The sequence below is a fragment of the Salvelinus alpinus genome, chromosome 6 (assembly GCF_045679555.1).
Source record: "Salvelinus alpinus chromosome 6, SLU_Salpinus.1, whole genome shotgun sequence".
NCBI lineage: Eukaryota > Metazoa > Chordata > Actinopteri > Salmoniformes > Salmonidae > Salvelinus > Salvelinus alpinus.
Genome location: NC_092091.1, coordinates 35,915,191 through 35,930,397, shown reverse-complemented (window position 1 = coordinate 35,930,397; position 15,207 = coordinate 35,915,191). Strand labels below are relative to the sequence as shown.

Genomic DNA, 15,207 nt, shown 5'->3' with positions numbered 1-15,207 from the left:
CTCAACCATAGGCGGAAATCCCAGGGGGAACGGGGGGGACACGACCCCCCCATCCTGGGAAAAATATGATAATTGTCGCTAGTGAATAATTATTTTTTTTCACCTTTAACCAGGTAGCAAAGATTATAGCAAACACCACAGAAACGGAATTGGTGCTCGCTAGCTTTGCAAATTCAGCTATTGTTGGAAGCCTGCCAATATGAAACAAACTATGTTAAAATTTCAAAACGTTGCAGCATGTGTTGTGTAAATGTGTGTGTGCAGCTAGACCGGTCAGCCAGCCAGCCAGCCAGGTAGAAAAATGTCAGAAAAAAGTAAAAAGACGGACATCAGAGTATTTTTCAGTACACCAAAACGCAAAGTAAGAACTCTAGTAGCCTAATATCTCAAAGACCAGTTGATAAAATGTTCATAAGAAAGAAGTGAAATGCTAATGGAAATGTTTCACAATGATGTCATTAGGCAGAGCAGGCAACAGATGGCACACAGACAGCAGAGCTGGGGACAGATATGCAGGGACAGACTGGCAGAGACAGGGAGTCTCAGGTAAATTTGTTGAGTCTTTGTTTGGCAACATTATGAAAGGTTCTCAATTTTTTGATTTGTAAAATAGGGACATAATTGGAAAATGCCATGGATACCCCCGCTCTCAACTTAAACAAATCTTAGTTTAGTCATCAGTTTAAGGCAATGGTATTGCTGTTGTGATTAATTGTGTAGTTTTGGGTACCGGTAGTTAGGAGTACAGCAAACACCTTATTTATTTTCTAGGAGACAGACTGAGTCAGTGAGGGTGGTGAAAGGGAAAGAGCCAAGGAGAGAGACTTCAGAGGACAGTGTCACAGCAGGACCAGGTGTCACCCTTGTTGCCAGCAGCACCAGTATAGGGGACAGTGGCACAGCATCGTCCAGTTACCTCAGTGATGACACAGAACCATATCAGCCACACCCACAATTTATAGAACCGCAAACTCTTGCAAACAGAGTGTTGACGTTTCAAGAGAGAGGAACACTGCACTGATAAGGAACACTGCTATAACTATTATTAGTAGTAGTATTATAATGATTTAAACAAGTTGGGACAACCCTTCAGTTAACTACTGTACCTAACAATTATCCAGTAGTAGTGATTATGGTCCCTCAATATACATTTAACATATTACAACATAGTCTATGTGTTACAGCACTAGTTTTGGTGTCCCCCTCAGGAATTGCTCCTGAGAAAATTTCATGTAATTGTCCCCTCCAAGGTTGATATCAGATTTTCGCCCCTGCCCTCAACAGTAATTTCAGTGTGTGGTCCTTTATGCAAATCAATGGTCTCATTAAACTAAAGGGCGATTCCATGCTAGCTTAGCCCCAAAATATTTCACATGCTCTTTACATTTGTATTAGAAACCATTTGAGAAAATCATGATGAAAGGGGCCATTTTAGCCTCCTGTAAGAACCTAATATCTCTGAACTGTACATGATAAAGACAACATCTGGGTGTCATTGTACTCCCTATAGTGTTCTCTAAAATATGGAGTATATCTTGATTTTGATTTTTTTTTTTGATTTATTCAACATATTAATATCTCAAAAGTACCCTTTTTGATTTTGTTCATTTTAGGACATATCGTTTTGAACAATATACTGGAAAAAGAAAGGGGATACCTAGTCAGTTGCACAACTGAATGCATTCAACGGAAATGTGTCTTCCACGTCCAACCCAACCCTTCTGAATCAGAGAGGTGCAATGGGCTGCTTTAATCGATTTCCACGTCATTGACGCCAGGGGAGCAGTTGTTTTGGGAGGTTAACTGCCTTGCTCAAGGGCAGTACTGCAGAGTTTTCTACCTTGCTCCCTCTGAGATTCGAACCAGCGACCTTTCGGTTACTAGACTAATGCTCTTAACCGCTAATTCTGATACATTTTATGAGCAGTACTAACAGAGTGAATGGAAAAATGGATTCAACTGGAACTCCCTCTGCTGGTGATTTGCTGAATCTGCAATCCTAAATGAGGGCTGTGATTGGTTATTGACCTATAATGTCAGAGCACACTATAGTGAGTATAATGACACCAAGATGTTGGCTGTATCAGATACGGTTCACAGATAATAAGCTCTTACAGGAAACATGTACTGGTCTAAAAACAGCTTAAAATGGCCACTCATCATGGATTTCTCAAAAATAATTTGTTACAAATGTAAAAAGCATGTCAAACACCCTCACTCCCAATGAATTTTCTATGTTAGAATTACAAGAACAAATCTCACATACCAAAAATATGGAATCGCCCTAAAGGTCACGCCTCCTCTTTTCATTCCACTTGACTTTCATCCTCTTGCATTGATCCAAGAAACACACAAAGAGGGAGGGAGCAACACAAAACACTACTGCTGACTAACTACAGTGTGTGTGTGTGTTCCTGCTGTTGGTGTGAATTAATGGAAGACGCCCTGGTAACCCAATGACACAGATGAGGAGAGACATGGAGGGTTTTAATTCCATCTACGCTGCTCAGTTGTCCAGGCAACACTCTCTATGACGTCACCATTCCGTCCCATTCCGGATAAAAGAGCTGTGCTCCAGAGCCCCCGGGGGAAAAGGTGAGATTGTCCCTTTTAACGCTGTCATGGTTGCTTCCTGCAAGCTGCTTGTCATTCTTCTGTGATACAGCAGGTTTGATGCAACAACACCCATTTATTTTAGTCACATATTACTGTAAGGTGACAAGACTTTACATTTTAATCAGGGAGCTGAATTTTAAATAATAATATATATATACACAGACACACACACACGTTCAAAAGTTTGGGGTCACTTAGAAATAAAATAAAACATTTTGTCCATTAAAATAACATCAAATTGATCAGAAATACAGTGTAGACATTGTTAGTTGTAAACGACTATTGTAGCTGGAAACGGCTGATTTTTAATGGAATATCTACATAGGTGTACAGAGGCCTATTATCAGCAACCATCACTCCTGTGTTCCAATGGCACGTTGTGTTAGCAAATCCAAGTGTATAATTTTAAAAGGCTAATTGATCATTAGAAAATTGCAAAAGGGTTATGTTACCACAGCTGAAAACTAATCTTCTGATTAAAGAAGAAATAAAACTGGCCTTCTTTAGACTAGTTGAGTATCTGGAGCATCAGCATTTGTGGGTTCGATTACAGGCTCAAAATGGCCAGAAACAAAGAACTTTCTTCTGAAACTCATCAGTCTATTCTTGTTCTGCGAAATGAAGGTTATTCCATAAAAGAAACTGCCAAGAAACTAAAGATCTCGTACAACACGGTGTACTACTCCCTTCACAGAACAGGCCAAATTGGCTCTAACCAGAATAGAAAGAGGAGTGGGAGGCCCTGGTGCAAAACTGAGCAAGAGGACAAGTACATTAGTGTCCAGTTTGAGAAACAGGTGCCTCATAAGTCCTCAACTGGCAGCTTCATTAAATAGCACCCGCAAAAGACCATTCTCAACGTCAACAGTGAAGAGGCGACTCCGGGATGCTGGCCTTCTAAGCAGAGTAACAAAGAAAAAGCCATATCTCAGAGATTAAGATGGGCAAAAGAACACAGACACTGGACAGAGGAACTCTGCTTAGAAGGCCAGCATCCTGGAGTCGCCTCTTCACTGTTCTGGGTGCCTTATAAGGATCTGACGATGAGTGGGTAATCTCCCTTTACCATCGGTCCCTATTTGCCAACGTACAATCAATGGATAATAAAATAGATGAACTACGATCATGTATATCCTACCAACAGGACATTAAAAACTGTAATATCTTATGTTTCACCGAGTCGTAGCTGAACGATGACATGAATAACATACAGCTGGCGGGTTTTACGCTTTTTCGGCAGGATAGAACAGCGGCCTCTGGTAAGACAAGGGGTGGCGGTCTATGTATACTTGTAAACAACAGCTGGTGCATGAAATCTAAGGAAGTCTCGAGGTGTTGCTCGCCTGAGGTAGAGTATCTCATGATAAGCTGTAGACCACACTATTTACGAAGAGAAAGTTTTCAACTATATTCTTTGTAGCTGTCTATTTACCACCACAAACCGATGCTGGCACTAATACCGCACCCAATGAGCTGTATACGGCCATAAGCAAACAGGAAAACGCTCATCCAGAGACAGCGCTCCTAGTGGCCAGAGACTTTGATGCAGGAAAACTTAAATCTGTTTTATCTCATTTCTACCAGCATGTTAAATGTGCAATCAGAGGGGGGGGGGGGGGGGGGGGGCTGTAGACCACCTTTACTCCACACACAGAGACCAGTACAAAACTCTCCCTCACCCTCCATTTGGCAAATCTGACCATAATTCTATCCTCCTGATTCCTGCTTACAAGCAAAAACTAATGTAGGAAGCACCAGTGACTTGGTCAATAAAACAATTGGTCAGATGAAGCAGATGCTAAGCTACAGGACGGTTTTAGTAGCACAGACTGGAACATGTTCCGATATTCTTCTGATGGCAATGAGGAGTACACCACATCAGTCACTGGCTTCATCAATAAGTGCATCGATGACGTTGTCCCCACAGTGACTGTACGTACATACCCCAACCAGAAGCCATGGTTTACAGGCAACATCAGCACTGAGCTAAAGGGTAGAGCTGCCGCTTTCATGGAGCGGGACTCTGCCCTCTGACAAACCATCAAACAGGCAAAGCGCCAATATAGTACAACACCGGCTCCGATGTTCGTGTATGTGGCAGGGCTTGCAAACTATTACAGACTACAAAGAGAAGCACAGCCACGAGCTGCCCAGTGACACAAGCCTACCAGACAAGCTAAATTACTTCTATGCTCGCTTAGAGGCAAGTAACACTGAAACATGCATGAGAGAATCAGCTGTTCCGGACGACTGTGTGATCACGCTCTATGTAGCCAATGTGAGTAAGACCTTTAAAACAGGTCAACATTCACAAGGCAGACTGATTACCAGGACGTATACTCTGAGCATGCATTGAGCTAAGCTAAACGCCCTCGGACTAAACACCTTCCTCTGCAACTGGATCCTGGACTTCCTGAAGGGCTGCCTCATGGTGGTAAGGGTAGGTAACAACACATCCACCACACTGATCCTCAACACGGGGGCCCCTCAGGGATGCGTGCTCACAACAGTGATAGGCCTGATCACCGACAACGATGAGACAGCCTATAGGGAGGAGGTCAGACACCTAGCCGTGAGGTGCCAGGACAACAACCTCTCCCTCAACGTGATCAAGACAAATGAGATGATTGTGGACGACAGGATAAGGAAGACCGAGCACGCCCCCATTCTCATCGATGGGGCTGTAGAGGAGCAGGTTGAGAGCTTCAAGTTCCTTAGTGTTCACATCACCAACAAACTAACATGGTCCAATCACACTAAGAAAGTTGTGAAAAGGGCACGACAAAACCTATTCCCCCTCAGACTGAAAAGATTTGGCATGGGTCCTCAGATCCTCAAAAGGTTCTACAGTTGCACCATAGAGAGCATCCTGACTGGTTGGATCACTGCCTGGTATGGCAAATGCTTGGCCTCTGACCACAAGGCACTACAGACAGTGGGGTAGTGCGTACGGTCCAGTACATCACTGGGGCCAAGCTTCCTGCCATCCAGGACCTCTATACCAGGCGGTGTCAGTGGAAGGCCCTAAAAATTGTCAAAGACTCCAGCCACCCTCGTGATAGACTGTTCTCTCTGCTACCGCACGGCAAGCAGTACCGGAGCGCCAAGTCTAGGTCCAAAAAGCTTCTTAACAGCTTCTACCCTCAAGCCATAAGACTCCTGAACAGGTAATTAAAGTGCTACCCAGACCCCTCTTTTACGCTGCTGCTACTCTATACCGGTACCCCCTGTATATAGCTATTCTTATTTTACTGGTGCTGTTTAATTATTTGTTACTTTTATTTTTTTTTAACTTACAGTGTAGTTTCAAGAAAAAAGTGTTAAAGGGCGTGTAAGTAATTTCACTGTGGTATTCGGCACGTGACAAATACAATTCGATTTGATTTTAAGCACTTGAGACTTACCAGAAAGACTCACAGCTGTAATCAGTGTGAAAGGTACTCATACAAAGTGACTCATGGTTGTGAATGCTTATTTAAAATAGATATCTATATTTCATTTTCAATACATTTACAAAAACATGTTTTCACTTTGCCATAATGGGGTAAATGTGTGTAGATGGATGAGAGAACAAACATATTTAATCCATTTTGAATTCAGGCTGTAACACAACAAAATGTGGAATAAGTCAGGGGGTATGAATAGACCAAAATTGGTGTCATTCAGTTTTACAGTTAAGCATCATATGACAGCTTTGTATCACCTACAGATGTAACATTATGGAGTCTCAAAGGAGGCCTGGGTAAGGCCAAAATGTCACAAATAGACCAACTTCAATTAATTATTTCTCAATTATGCTTTAAGATAGAAAAGTGAAATATATGTCAACAATCCTTCCTCCAAAAGGAACTGTATATTGATAACATTTCGTGAAAATACTATAAATATCATGGTCCTGTTTTGTTCTAGTTTAGTGAGGAATCACCCGTAAGGTAGAGAGAGATGGGTAAAACATTGATTTTGATCAGAGTATCATTGGTAACGTTAGTGTTCAACACAGGTTTTGAAGTATAGCTATAAATTCCTCAATAAAAGTCAGCATTCAGGATAACATCAACAATTTTCTCTACCAAAGGGCGAAAACTTTGGCAAATAACAATGCAATTAAAGACATTTATATTTTAGTGTAAAACGAACACATTTACAAAATACAATGTTGTTACTGGAGTAAACCAGTGACGCTACACATTTGCTTACACCCATATGAGTAGGAAACTGACCATGGCAAGACTGACAACGGCATCATGCAAAAGTGAGAGAAACCCTAGGCCTGTGTAACACAAAGATAGGTATCCTAATCCTACACATCCATACCGACTATATTCTGTGGAAGTTCCGTTACATGTGCTGTCGTCGCCTAGAAAATTTGAATTGTTTATTCTCACCAATCTGGTTGACACCTCGATAGCTCTACACTCACCTGTGTTATGGACTCGTTTCCAAGCGCAAAGTGGAAAAGGTCCAGAGCTGTAAATTGTCAAAAAGCAGTTTTCATTGCCTTCTTGGAATCGATAAAGTATGTTGAAGTCAGTGAAAATCGCGTCGTGTACACTTTCTTGTGTAAAAAGTAATAAATTGTTTTTCAATCAACATAAACCTACCGTTATGACCAACTCCGTCGCCTTTGCGCCTACCGCGATTTCGCTAAATTGCGCAGCTGAATGACAGACGGGGAACGACCTTCTCTCTGAATACATGGAATGGTGGGAACGCTGGCTGGAGGACTGAAGTTGTGACATTTCTTCCCATCCTCTCCTTCTCAATATGCAGGGCGCCCTCTGCCTGTGAGCCTGCCTGCCTGTTGCTCAATCTCATAGCTAGGCCTACAGTGTTTAGTCTGACACCAGCTCTCGAAGTCCTTCTATTCCTACTGTAGAGAAAATTGGAAAGAGATTTAACTCCTGGTTATTAAGAGATCTTTCTTTATCTGGGCGTGTACTTTGATCAAAATCTGAAGGTCTGTCCAGATTAGTTTATACCTCCCTTGCCTTGGATGTTCCTCTGTTAGTAACTAAAATTGATACTAAATTATTTAACTTCATATGGAGGAATAAACCTCATTATTTAAGAAAAGCGGTAATATGTAGCACCCAAGGTGAGGGAGGGTTGAATGCTCTGGATTTTAAAACCTGTAATATAATATTTAAGATTAAATGGATACAAAACTATTTAAGAAAAAGGATTGCATTTGGAATATTATCCCTATAATATTCCAACAGATTGGTGGTCTAGAATTCTTACTCAAATGCAACTTTGTTATGGGTAAAATCCCTATTAAGCTTGCAAACTTTCATAAACAAGTACTTCTAACTTGGAACCTCATGTACAAACACAATTTTTCCCCACATAGGTATACAATCTGGAATAATAAAGACATAAAATACAAAAACAAGTCTTTATTTTTCCAAAACTGGTTTGACAACAACATTATTTGGGTTAAACAATTAGTGAATAATGATGGACAACTATATGATTATCCAGAATTTATGAGGACACACAATGTTACATTCACTCCTGAGGACTATCAAATAGTTGTTAGAGCTGTCCCTAAAGGTGCTATTCTTCTTTTAGGAGAATATAACAATTCTCCAAGTGCAGCTGTTGAGGATTTTGTAGCCTCAATACAATTATAAGGAATTTACATTTTAAACTATAAATGTATTAACATGTATATAAGGAAACTATGTAAATATGTTACTATTCCCTCTGCTAAAATGTACTGGAATGCAGCCCTAGGACAAGTGAACTGGAACAAAGTTTCGTTGTTGTCAAGTAAATATTGTATATCTAATACGGTGAAAGAAGTATCATACAAACTCATTCATAGAATCAATCCTGTAAAGACCTTTATTATACACAGATTTAAAATAGCTATTGATAACAAATGTGTATTTTGTGGTTGTGACCCAGAAGCTCTTGACCATTTATTTTGGGGCTGTTCTTATGTAAGAAGATTTGAGTTAGAAGATTTTATATTAAAATAAACAACTATTAGTGTTAATCTGAGAGACTCTGATATTATTTTATTTTGATCCAAGTGATATGGACCCTGACTTAACTTTCATTGTTCATTTGTTTATCTTTCATGGAAGATTCTTTATCCATAAAATGAAGTGGGCAGAGAACAAACCCCTTTTCACATTATTTAAGATAGAATTTAAATATTATTTTGAAATGATCAGTAAATGTAAAAACAAAAAAGCAATACGCACCATAAAAGTATTTAACAAATTGAAAATTAATTTTGATATGTAATATCCCTGTCTGTTAGGTTTATGTACTCTTGTTTGTATATTTCTTTTTTTTGTGTGTATTTGTTTTGTTGTTTTGTTGTTTTGTGTTCATAATTAAAAAATTAAAAATAAATAAATAAAAAGCTCTTTGCTGTGTAGTCACGTGGGTCGCGTCAGCCAGGCTGTACAGATGCTTGAATGAAACGTAGGCATTCAATTAAAATACTTATCAAGTTCAAGTTTATTTGCACCCACATACTGTAACAGTCAATACCAAACTAGAATGCATGGGCATGACAAATCGCATATCATAAATTTGACAATGCACATTTATATAATGATAAGGTAAAATATCATAGTGTCTATCATTGGCAAAGTGAATAAATTGACAAATGATATGACGTCATGATATGCATGTCATAGCGCTTTACCACATCTATGAGGATAATGCTCCCAACATCAAGTCATAGATAGAGTGTGAGTTTGTATAATATATTTATATACAGTGGGGTACGAAATTATTGACACCCTTGATAAAGATGAGCAATAATGACTGTCTACATAAAATAAATAATGCAAATACTGATCTATATTGTATGTTCAAAGAAATTAGGAAATTATATTATACTTATACAATTGCTCAGAGAAAGAGATTTAGTTTAACAAGTAATAATAGTTTTTCTCAAAAAGGTAGGGGTCCAAAATTATTGACACCCCTAAATGACACAATACATTATTTACCATTCATTTCTATTTGGCACAAAATAATCTGAAACAACCAAAACGAACTGCACATTCAACAAATCTGATCTAACAAAGTGGATATTTGTAAAATCCGTAATGATGTATGTATGTAACAGGCCCACAATGGTTGGTTACCTAAATCGACATTTACATTTTGATCATTTAGCACAGGGGTTGCCAAACGTTTTCACTCGGGCCCCCCTTCTAGCATTGGGGGAACATCCCGCGGCCTCCCTGCTCGCGCACCACGTCTATTTCTATGGGCACAAGCATTGTTCATGACACAAACTGTTCACACCCCTCTTGTTGGTGGAAAGAATTTTGCAGGATTAAAGTTTATTTCCTGCAATTCCCCCCAAAAAATCAAGGGCTGCAAAGAAAATTATGCCGTTTTACAGCAAATTTTCTTGTATTTCTATGCGTTTTACCATGTCTAAACAATATAAAAATGAGCTAGTTAATCTGACAAGTTATAAATAGATCTCAAAGGTATGCAATAACTAACATGACAAGAGAAACTGATGATGCACTACCCAATTTCAAAATTGCAACTTGCGCATTCTATTATAAACATTTTCAAGAGCAAGTTTAAAGCCAGACTGAGTTACTTAAAAAAAATATATATATATACATATATACAGCACATTCGGAAAGTATTGAGACCCCTTCCTTTTTTCCACATTTTGTTACAGCCTTATAGTAAAATGGATTAAATAAAAACAAATCATCATCAATCTACACACAGTACCCCATAATGACAAAGCAAAAACATTTTTTGTTACATTTTTGCAAATATATTACAATTTTTAAACTGAAATACCTTATTTACATTAGTATTCAGACCCTTTGCTTTGAGACTCAAAATTGAGCTAAAATGCATCCTGCTTCCTTTGATCATCCTTAAGATGTTTCTACAACTTGAGCAATCAGGACCTCTTACTGGGGGCGAAGGTTCACCATCCAACAGGACAACGACCTTAAGCACAGACAAGACAACGCAGAGGTGCCTTCGGGACAAGCCTCTGAATGTCCTTGAGTGGCCCAGCCAGAGCCCGGACTTGAACCCGATTGAACATCTCTGGAAAGACCTGAAATAGTTGTGCAGAGACACTCCCCATCCAACCTGACAGAGCTTGAGAGGATCTGCAGAGAAGAATGGGTGTGCTAAGCTTGTAGTGTCATACCCAATAATGCTCAAGGCTGTAATCGCTACTAAAGGTGCTTCAACAAAGTACTGAGTAAAGGGTCTGAATATTTACGTAAAGTTGATAATTCAGTTTCATTTTTTATACATTTGCATACATTTCAAAAACCTGTCATTAAAAACTGTCATTATGGCATTATGGGGTATTGTGTGTAGATGAGGGAAAAATAATTTAATACATTTTAGAATAAGGCTGTGATGTAACAAAATGTGCAAAAAGTCAAGGGGTCTGAATACTTACAAAATGCACTGTATATATCAGTAGTTATCCAATAAGAAAAACTATTTTCAGTATCCTTTGTAAAATGTTTTTTTTGGGGAGGGCCGACCTCTCGCACACCAGTTTGGGAACCACCGATTTAGCAGACTCTTATGCAGAGCAATTTACAGTCAGTGCACATTAGACTCATTGCAAGTATTTTACATTCCAGTATATTACAGTTTTCCCATTTAGAATAATTTAGCAAGATGTGTGAACATTGGATTTACATTGCTTGGAATATGGTGGAAATGTATCATAACAGCATATTGTATGACTTTTTGGTCATAGTAAAAAAAAAAAATGTACAGCTTTTGTCCATGAGGATGAAAAACTAAGGGGGCTAACAAAGTACAGTTAACAAAAAAATAGGAAAGGACTGTAAATAACTCCACAAAACATGAAGAGGAAGGATTGGTCTCTATAAAACATGTTAACTTTATTGCTTAAAGAATACAACTTTATAGAAGGCATGTGAATGTGTATCACACCTAGAGGTTACCAATCTTTACATTTTTAAACAATTCACAACGCAACTTTTTCATTCCACACTGGAGGGAAAAAAAAGAGTGTGCCCCAAATGGCACCCTATTCCCTACATGGTGCACTACTTTTGACTAGAGCCAAAGTATTCATATGCACTAAAGGAAATAGGCTGCCATTTGGGACACACACAAAAACAGATTAAGCCAAGATGATAAAGCATTTTTATCAAAGTGAAAGTTACCATCAGCATTGTGAACAGTAACCTGAGTGCACACTGCACCCAAGTCTCTTTATTCTACACATGGAACCTACACCGTGGCCTCATCTCATATATTCAGGGTTGTTAAGCTGTATCCCACATTGCACCCTATTCCCTATATAGTGCACTATGACCAAGGCCAATTGGGTTCTGGTAAAAAGTATTGCACTATATAGGAAAGACGGTGCCATTCGGGATGCAACCTATATATTTGGTTCTATGAGTCAAAAAGATTCTGAAACGAGTAGCTAATCAATTAGCAATACTGTAGGTGAACATAAGAAAAAAGCATCAACCTACTTAGATAATGACTGAGCTAAAATAAAACAAAAAGCATTTTCAAACCCAATTTTACAAATCAAATACATATTCACAACCCCTCTAAGTGTTTCAGAAATATTGTGTGCAACCCAAATGGCACCCTATTCCCATTATAGTGCAATACTTGACCAGGGCCTATAGGGTTCTGGTCAAATGTAATGAACTATATAGGACATAGGGTGCTGTTTGGGACACATCCGTCCTGTTAAACAAACATACGAAGGGGGTAAGGAACTATTTATGTCAAAACTACTACCCAAAAAGGACCACAAACGGGTAGGAGGAATAAGTAAAGCCCACCTTTGGCAAAGAGTGAGGAGCTGTTCTCCTGAACCCCCCAAATAATCTAGTAGAAACACAATCTAAAAGGAGCCGTACCTGAACTGTACTAACGTTCTTTTCTCAACATAGCCAAAACCATGATACTTTTTTTCAATACACTTTCTACCTTCAGCAGCATGTTCCATTCTACCTTGCATCCAACAATAATCTCCAAATCACACAGCACATGACAATTCCATGACAGAGTTAACATTTGATTTGTGATTGGCAAAAATAAAATTTCAGCTGAGTGGAGGAATGCTTGAAAATGCATCTTTATCCAAATATGTGCGTTTTCAGATATTACTGTCAAAAACAACAAAAAATATGTCTATCTATATAGCTTGAAACTGTCCATAACAATGTGTACGCCTGATACTGGACTGGTGAGATTACGCGCATTATGTCTCTACATAGCTCAGATCTCTACCAATGAGAGCATTGAGAGAGAGGGCTGCTTGCTGACACTGTCCAAAGAAAAGGGATATGGCCTGGGTCGTGTTCAATAGGCACGAAACAGGGAGAAAACAGCCTGAAACGGGGTGGTAGCCTACTATCTGTAGTTATCCAATAAGAAACGCTTGCTTTGAGTATCCGTTGCAAAATGTTTTGCTACGGTGTGCCCTTTGGAAGACGACCCTGCCTTCTTGTTGTTGCCCAAATTCCAGTCCCAGGGGTCATCATCACATGTCATCCTCGTCATCCTCGTCCTGTGAGGAGCCAGCCTGCTGTCCAGCACTGGCAGATGCTGCAGCCAACTGGGCCTGCTGGGCAGCCTGCTGCATCTGGAGCCACTCCTGCTGGGCTAGCTCTGCTTGCTGCTGCCGTGCCTGGAACACAATAAACAAGTTAGTCAGGGTTAGTGATTCAGGTTGTGTGTAACACCACAACTCTACACATATACTGTCCCCCACCAGAGACCGGGGTTCACTTCCCAGTCCAGGCTCTCATTTTTGTACCGTCTCTCCTGTAGAAACTGGTGTTGGGAATTGACATGTTCATGTGTGAAGGGTATTAATCAAAGATGCGATCATCAGGCAATGTACACTTACCATGTGATCTGTGTGTGAAAGTGTAGTCAGACATGCAGCAGGAAATGGTCTGACTCCTATTAGGTTATGCAACTTGAACCTCCTAACACAGGTTATCAGTCTTGATCTTATTACTGTGTCTTGATAGCCTGGTCCCAGATTGTTTTGGGCTGACAGCTTAGTCCCAGATCGGTTTGTGCTTTTGCCAACTCTATTGTGGCATGACAGCACAAACAGAATAGCACTCAGACTACAAACTTGAACATTACCTTAGCAAAGAGTTCCTGTTGTTGTCTGAGGAGCTCTTCCTCTGGGATACCCAGGTTTTCCAGACGAGAGCTGGCCTTTCTCCTCTTAAGTGCTACAGTTTTACATTCCTGCAAGACATCCTTCACCTCTGTGATGTACGACGCAAAACCCAGGCTTTCAAGTGCTGTGGAAAATTATGAATACAAGGTTAGGGGGGAAAAAACTGAAAACCATCTTGTCACTTGATTATTGAGGACCTAATAGTGCACAGCTAGCCTGGATCGATATCTGATTGTTTTGAGCTGGTAAGACAGAACAAAATGTGGGACCAGGCTAGTATATAGCTAACATAGACATCAACTTCAAAACACATGGCAAGAAAGGGAAACACCCACACAGTACAATAATGCATTGAAACCTGTTGCACTGAATAGATAAAGACAATAATCACTAACCATTAATAACATGTTCAGGAGATATAGTCTTCTTTTCAGACTTGTTACATATTTCATTCGCCTCTGATGAAATTAGATGTATGAACTCTGTGCAACAGTTCACAACAAGTTCCCTCGCATCGTTGGCAACCCGTACATTGGGCAAAGTTTCTTTGATCATTTTGTTGATAGCTGCCCTGGGAATGGTGAGGTCGTCATCGTTTCCCGACGAAGAAGCCATCGTATTCCAGAAAACTAGCAAGCTTGTCAAGTTAACGTAGTACAAACGAAACTGGAAGAAAGCCTTGCTTTGATAGTAGGGTTTCGTAGCGGTCTTTGTGTTGAACAATGTCGTGAGTTAGAAGCTAACATTAACGTTAGCTAGTTAGCCGAACTCGGAGTAGTTGGTTTTGAAAAGTTATTAAACTAAACAACGTTTGCTATGTATAGCAACCTAGTTAGTTACAAGACAAATGCCCATTGACACAGCACACCATAATGCTACTGCAGAGACGTTGGATGTAACGGAAAAGTCAACGTAAATATGATGGCAGGGAGAAAACTAGCTAGCGAGTTACGTTAGCTATGGTCCCCCTCGCAACGTCGTTAGCTAGCAACAACATTGCTTTGCAGCGGCTTTTGAGGACATGGCTACGCTAGCAAGCGTTTCGTTGGGATCATTTCGTAACGCAGTGTTGATCCCCCCAAAAAATTCTAACAAAATATTGTATGCACTGAAAGATAATTGCTGTTCCTTTATCGTCCGAATTAAATACTTTAATTAATTAATTATCTTATGTCTGCTTCATCAGCACTGAAATGTCTCCGGAAACGACTCCACACGAACAAAATCCATATCCGGTATATAATTTTTTTCACAGTGCCTGTGCTGGCGACCAAAGGCACATGTCGCCGCCTACTGTGTTGGAGGCGAAATAATACTGTCATAAAAATGTGGGCCAAGACTACAAGTAGACCTATGGCTATAATACTTGGATTTGCAAGATCATTTCGCTTTCCACATTAGACTGAAACAAGTATTGCTGTGGA

General features: G+C 39.8%; 2 protein-coding genes and 1 long non-coding RNA gene across 5 annotated transcripts in view; 1 reads left to right on the top strand and 2 right to left on the bottom strand.

The window, feature by feature from the left end:
• LOC139578637 (guanine nucleotide-binding protein G(I)/G(S)/G(O) subunit gamma-12-like) overlaps window positions 1-7,353 on the bottom strand; it is a 61,078-nt gene extending 53,725 nt beyond the window's left edge. Inside the window, exons 1-2 of one of the 3 annotated variants that reach the window (XM_071406504.1) lie at window positions 7,218-7,322; window positions 7,037-7,083 (exon numbers count right to left, since the gene is read on the bottom strand). The gene's annotated coding sequence lies outside the window, so the exon portion shown is untranslated. Of the gene's footprint in view, window positions 1-7,036; window positions 7,124-7,217 lie in introns of those variants that run through there. The other 2 variants (XM_071406506.1, XM_071406505.1) reach the window with 2 other exon arrangements.
• On the top strand, window positions 105-1,270 carry LOC139577837 (uncharacterized). Its single transcript, XR_011675428.1, has 3 exons — window positions 105-361; window positions 463-546; window positions 772-1,270. It is a non-coding gene; the product is annotated as an uncharacterized lncRNA (long non-coding RNA).
• A 4,117-nt stretch (window positions 7,354-11,470) lies between the features above and the next one.
• Window positions 11,471-14,996, bottom strand: LOC139578636 (protein Dr1). The gene is made up of 3 exons (XM_071406503.1): window positions 14,179-14,996; window positions 13,744-13,907; window positions 11,471-13,273 (listed from the first exon to the last, which is right to left on the bottom strand). Exons 1-3 carry the CDS (start codon window positions 14,396-14,398, stop codon window positions 13,127-13,129), a joined length of 531 nt encoding a protein of 176 aa, XP_071262604.1. The 5' UTR covers window positions 14,399-14,996; the 3' UTR covers window positions 11,471-13,126.
• Between the last annotated feature and the right edge of the window lie 211 nt (window positions 14,997-15,207).

Coding starts and splice junctions, on each gene's coding strand:
- LOC139578636 (XM_071406503.1), bottom strand. CDS start 14,398: ATGGCTTCTTCGTCGGGAAACGATGACGACCTCACCATTCCCAGGGCA. Junction 13,908..14,178: donor TCCTGAACATGTTATTAATG/GTTAGTGATTAT, acceptor AATTTTCCACAG/CACTTGAAAGCCTGGGTTTT. Junction 13,274..13,743: donor AACAGGAACTCTTTGCTAAG/GTAATGTTCAAG, acceptor ATTGTGTTCCAG/GCACGGCAGCAGCAAGCAGA.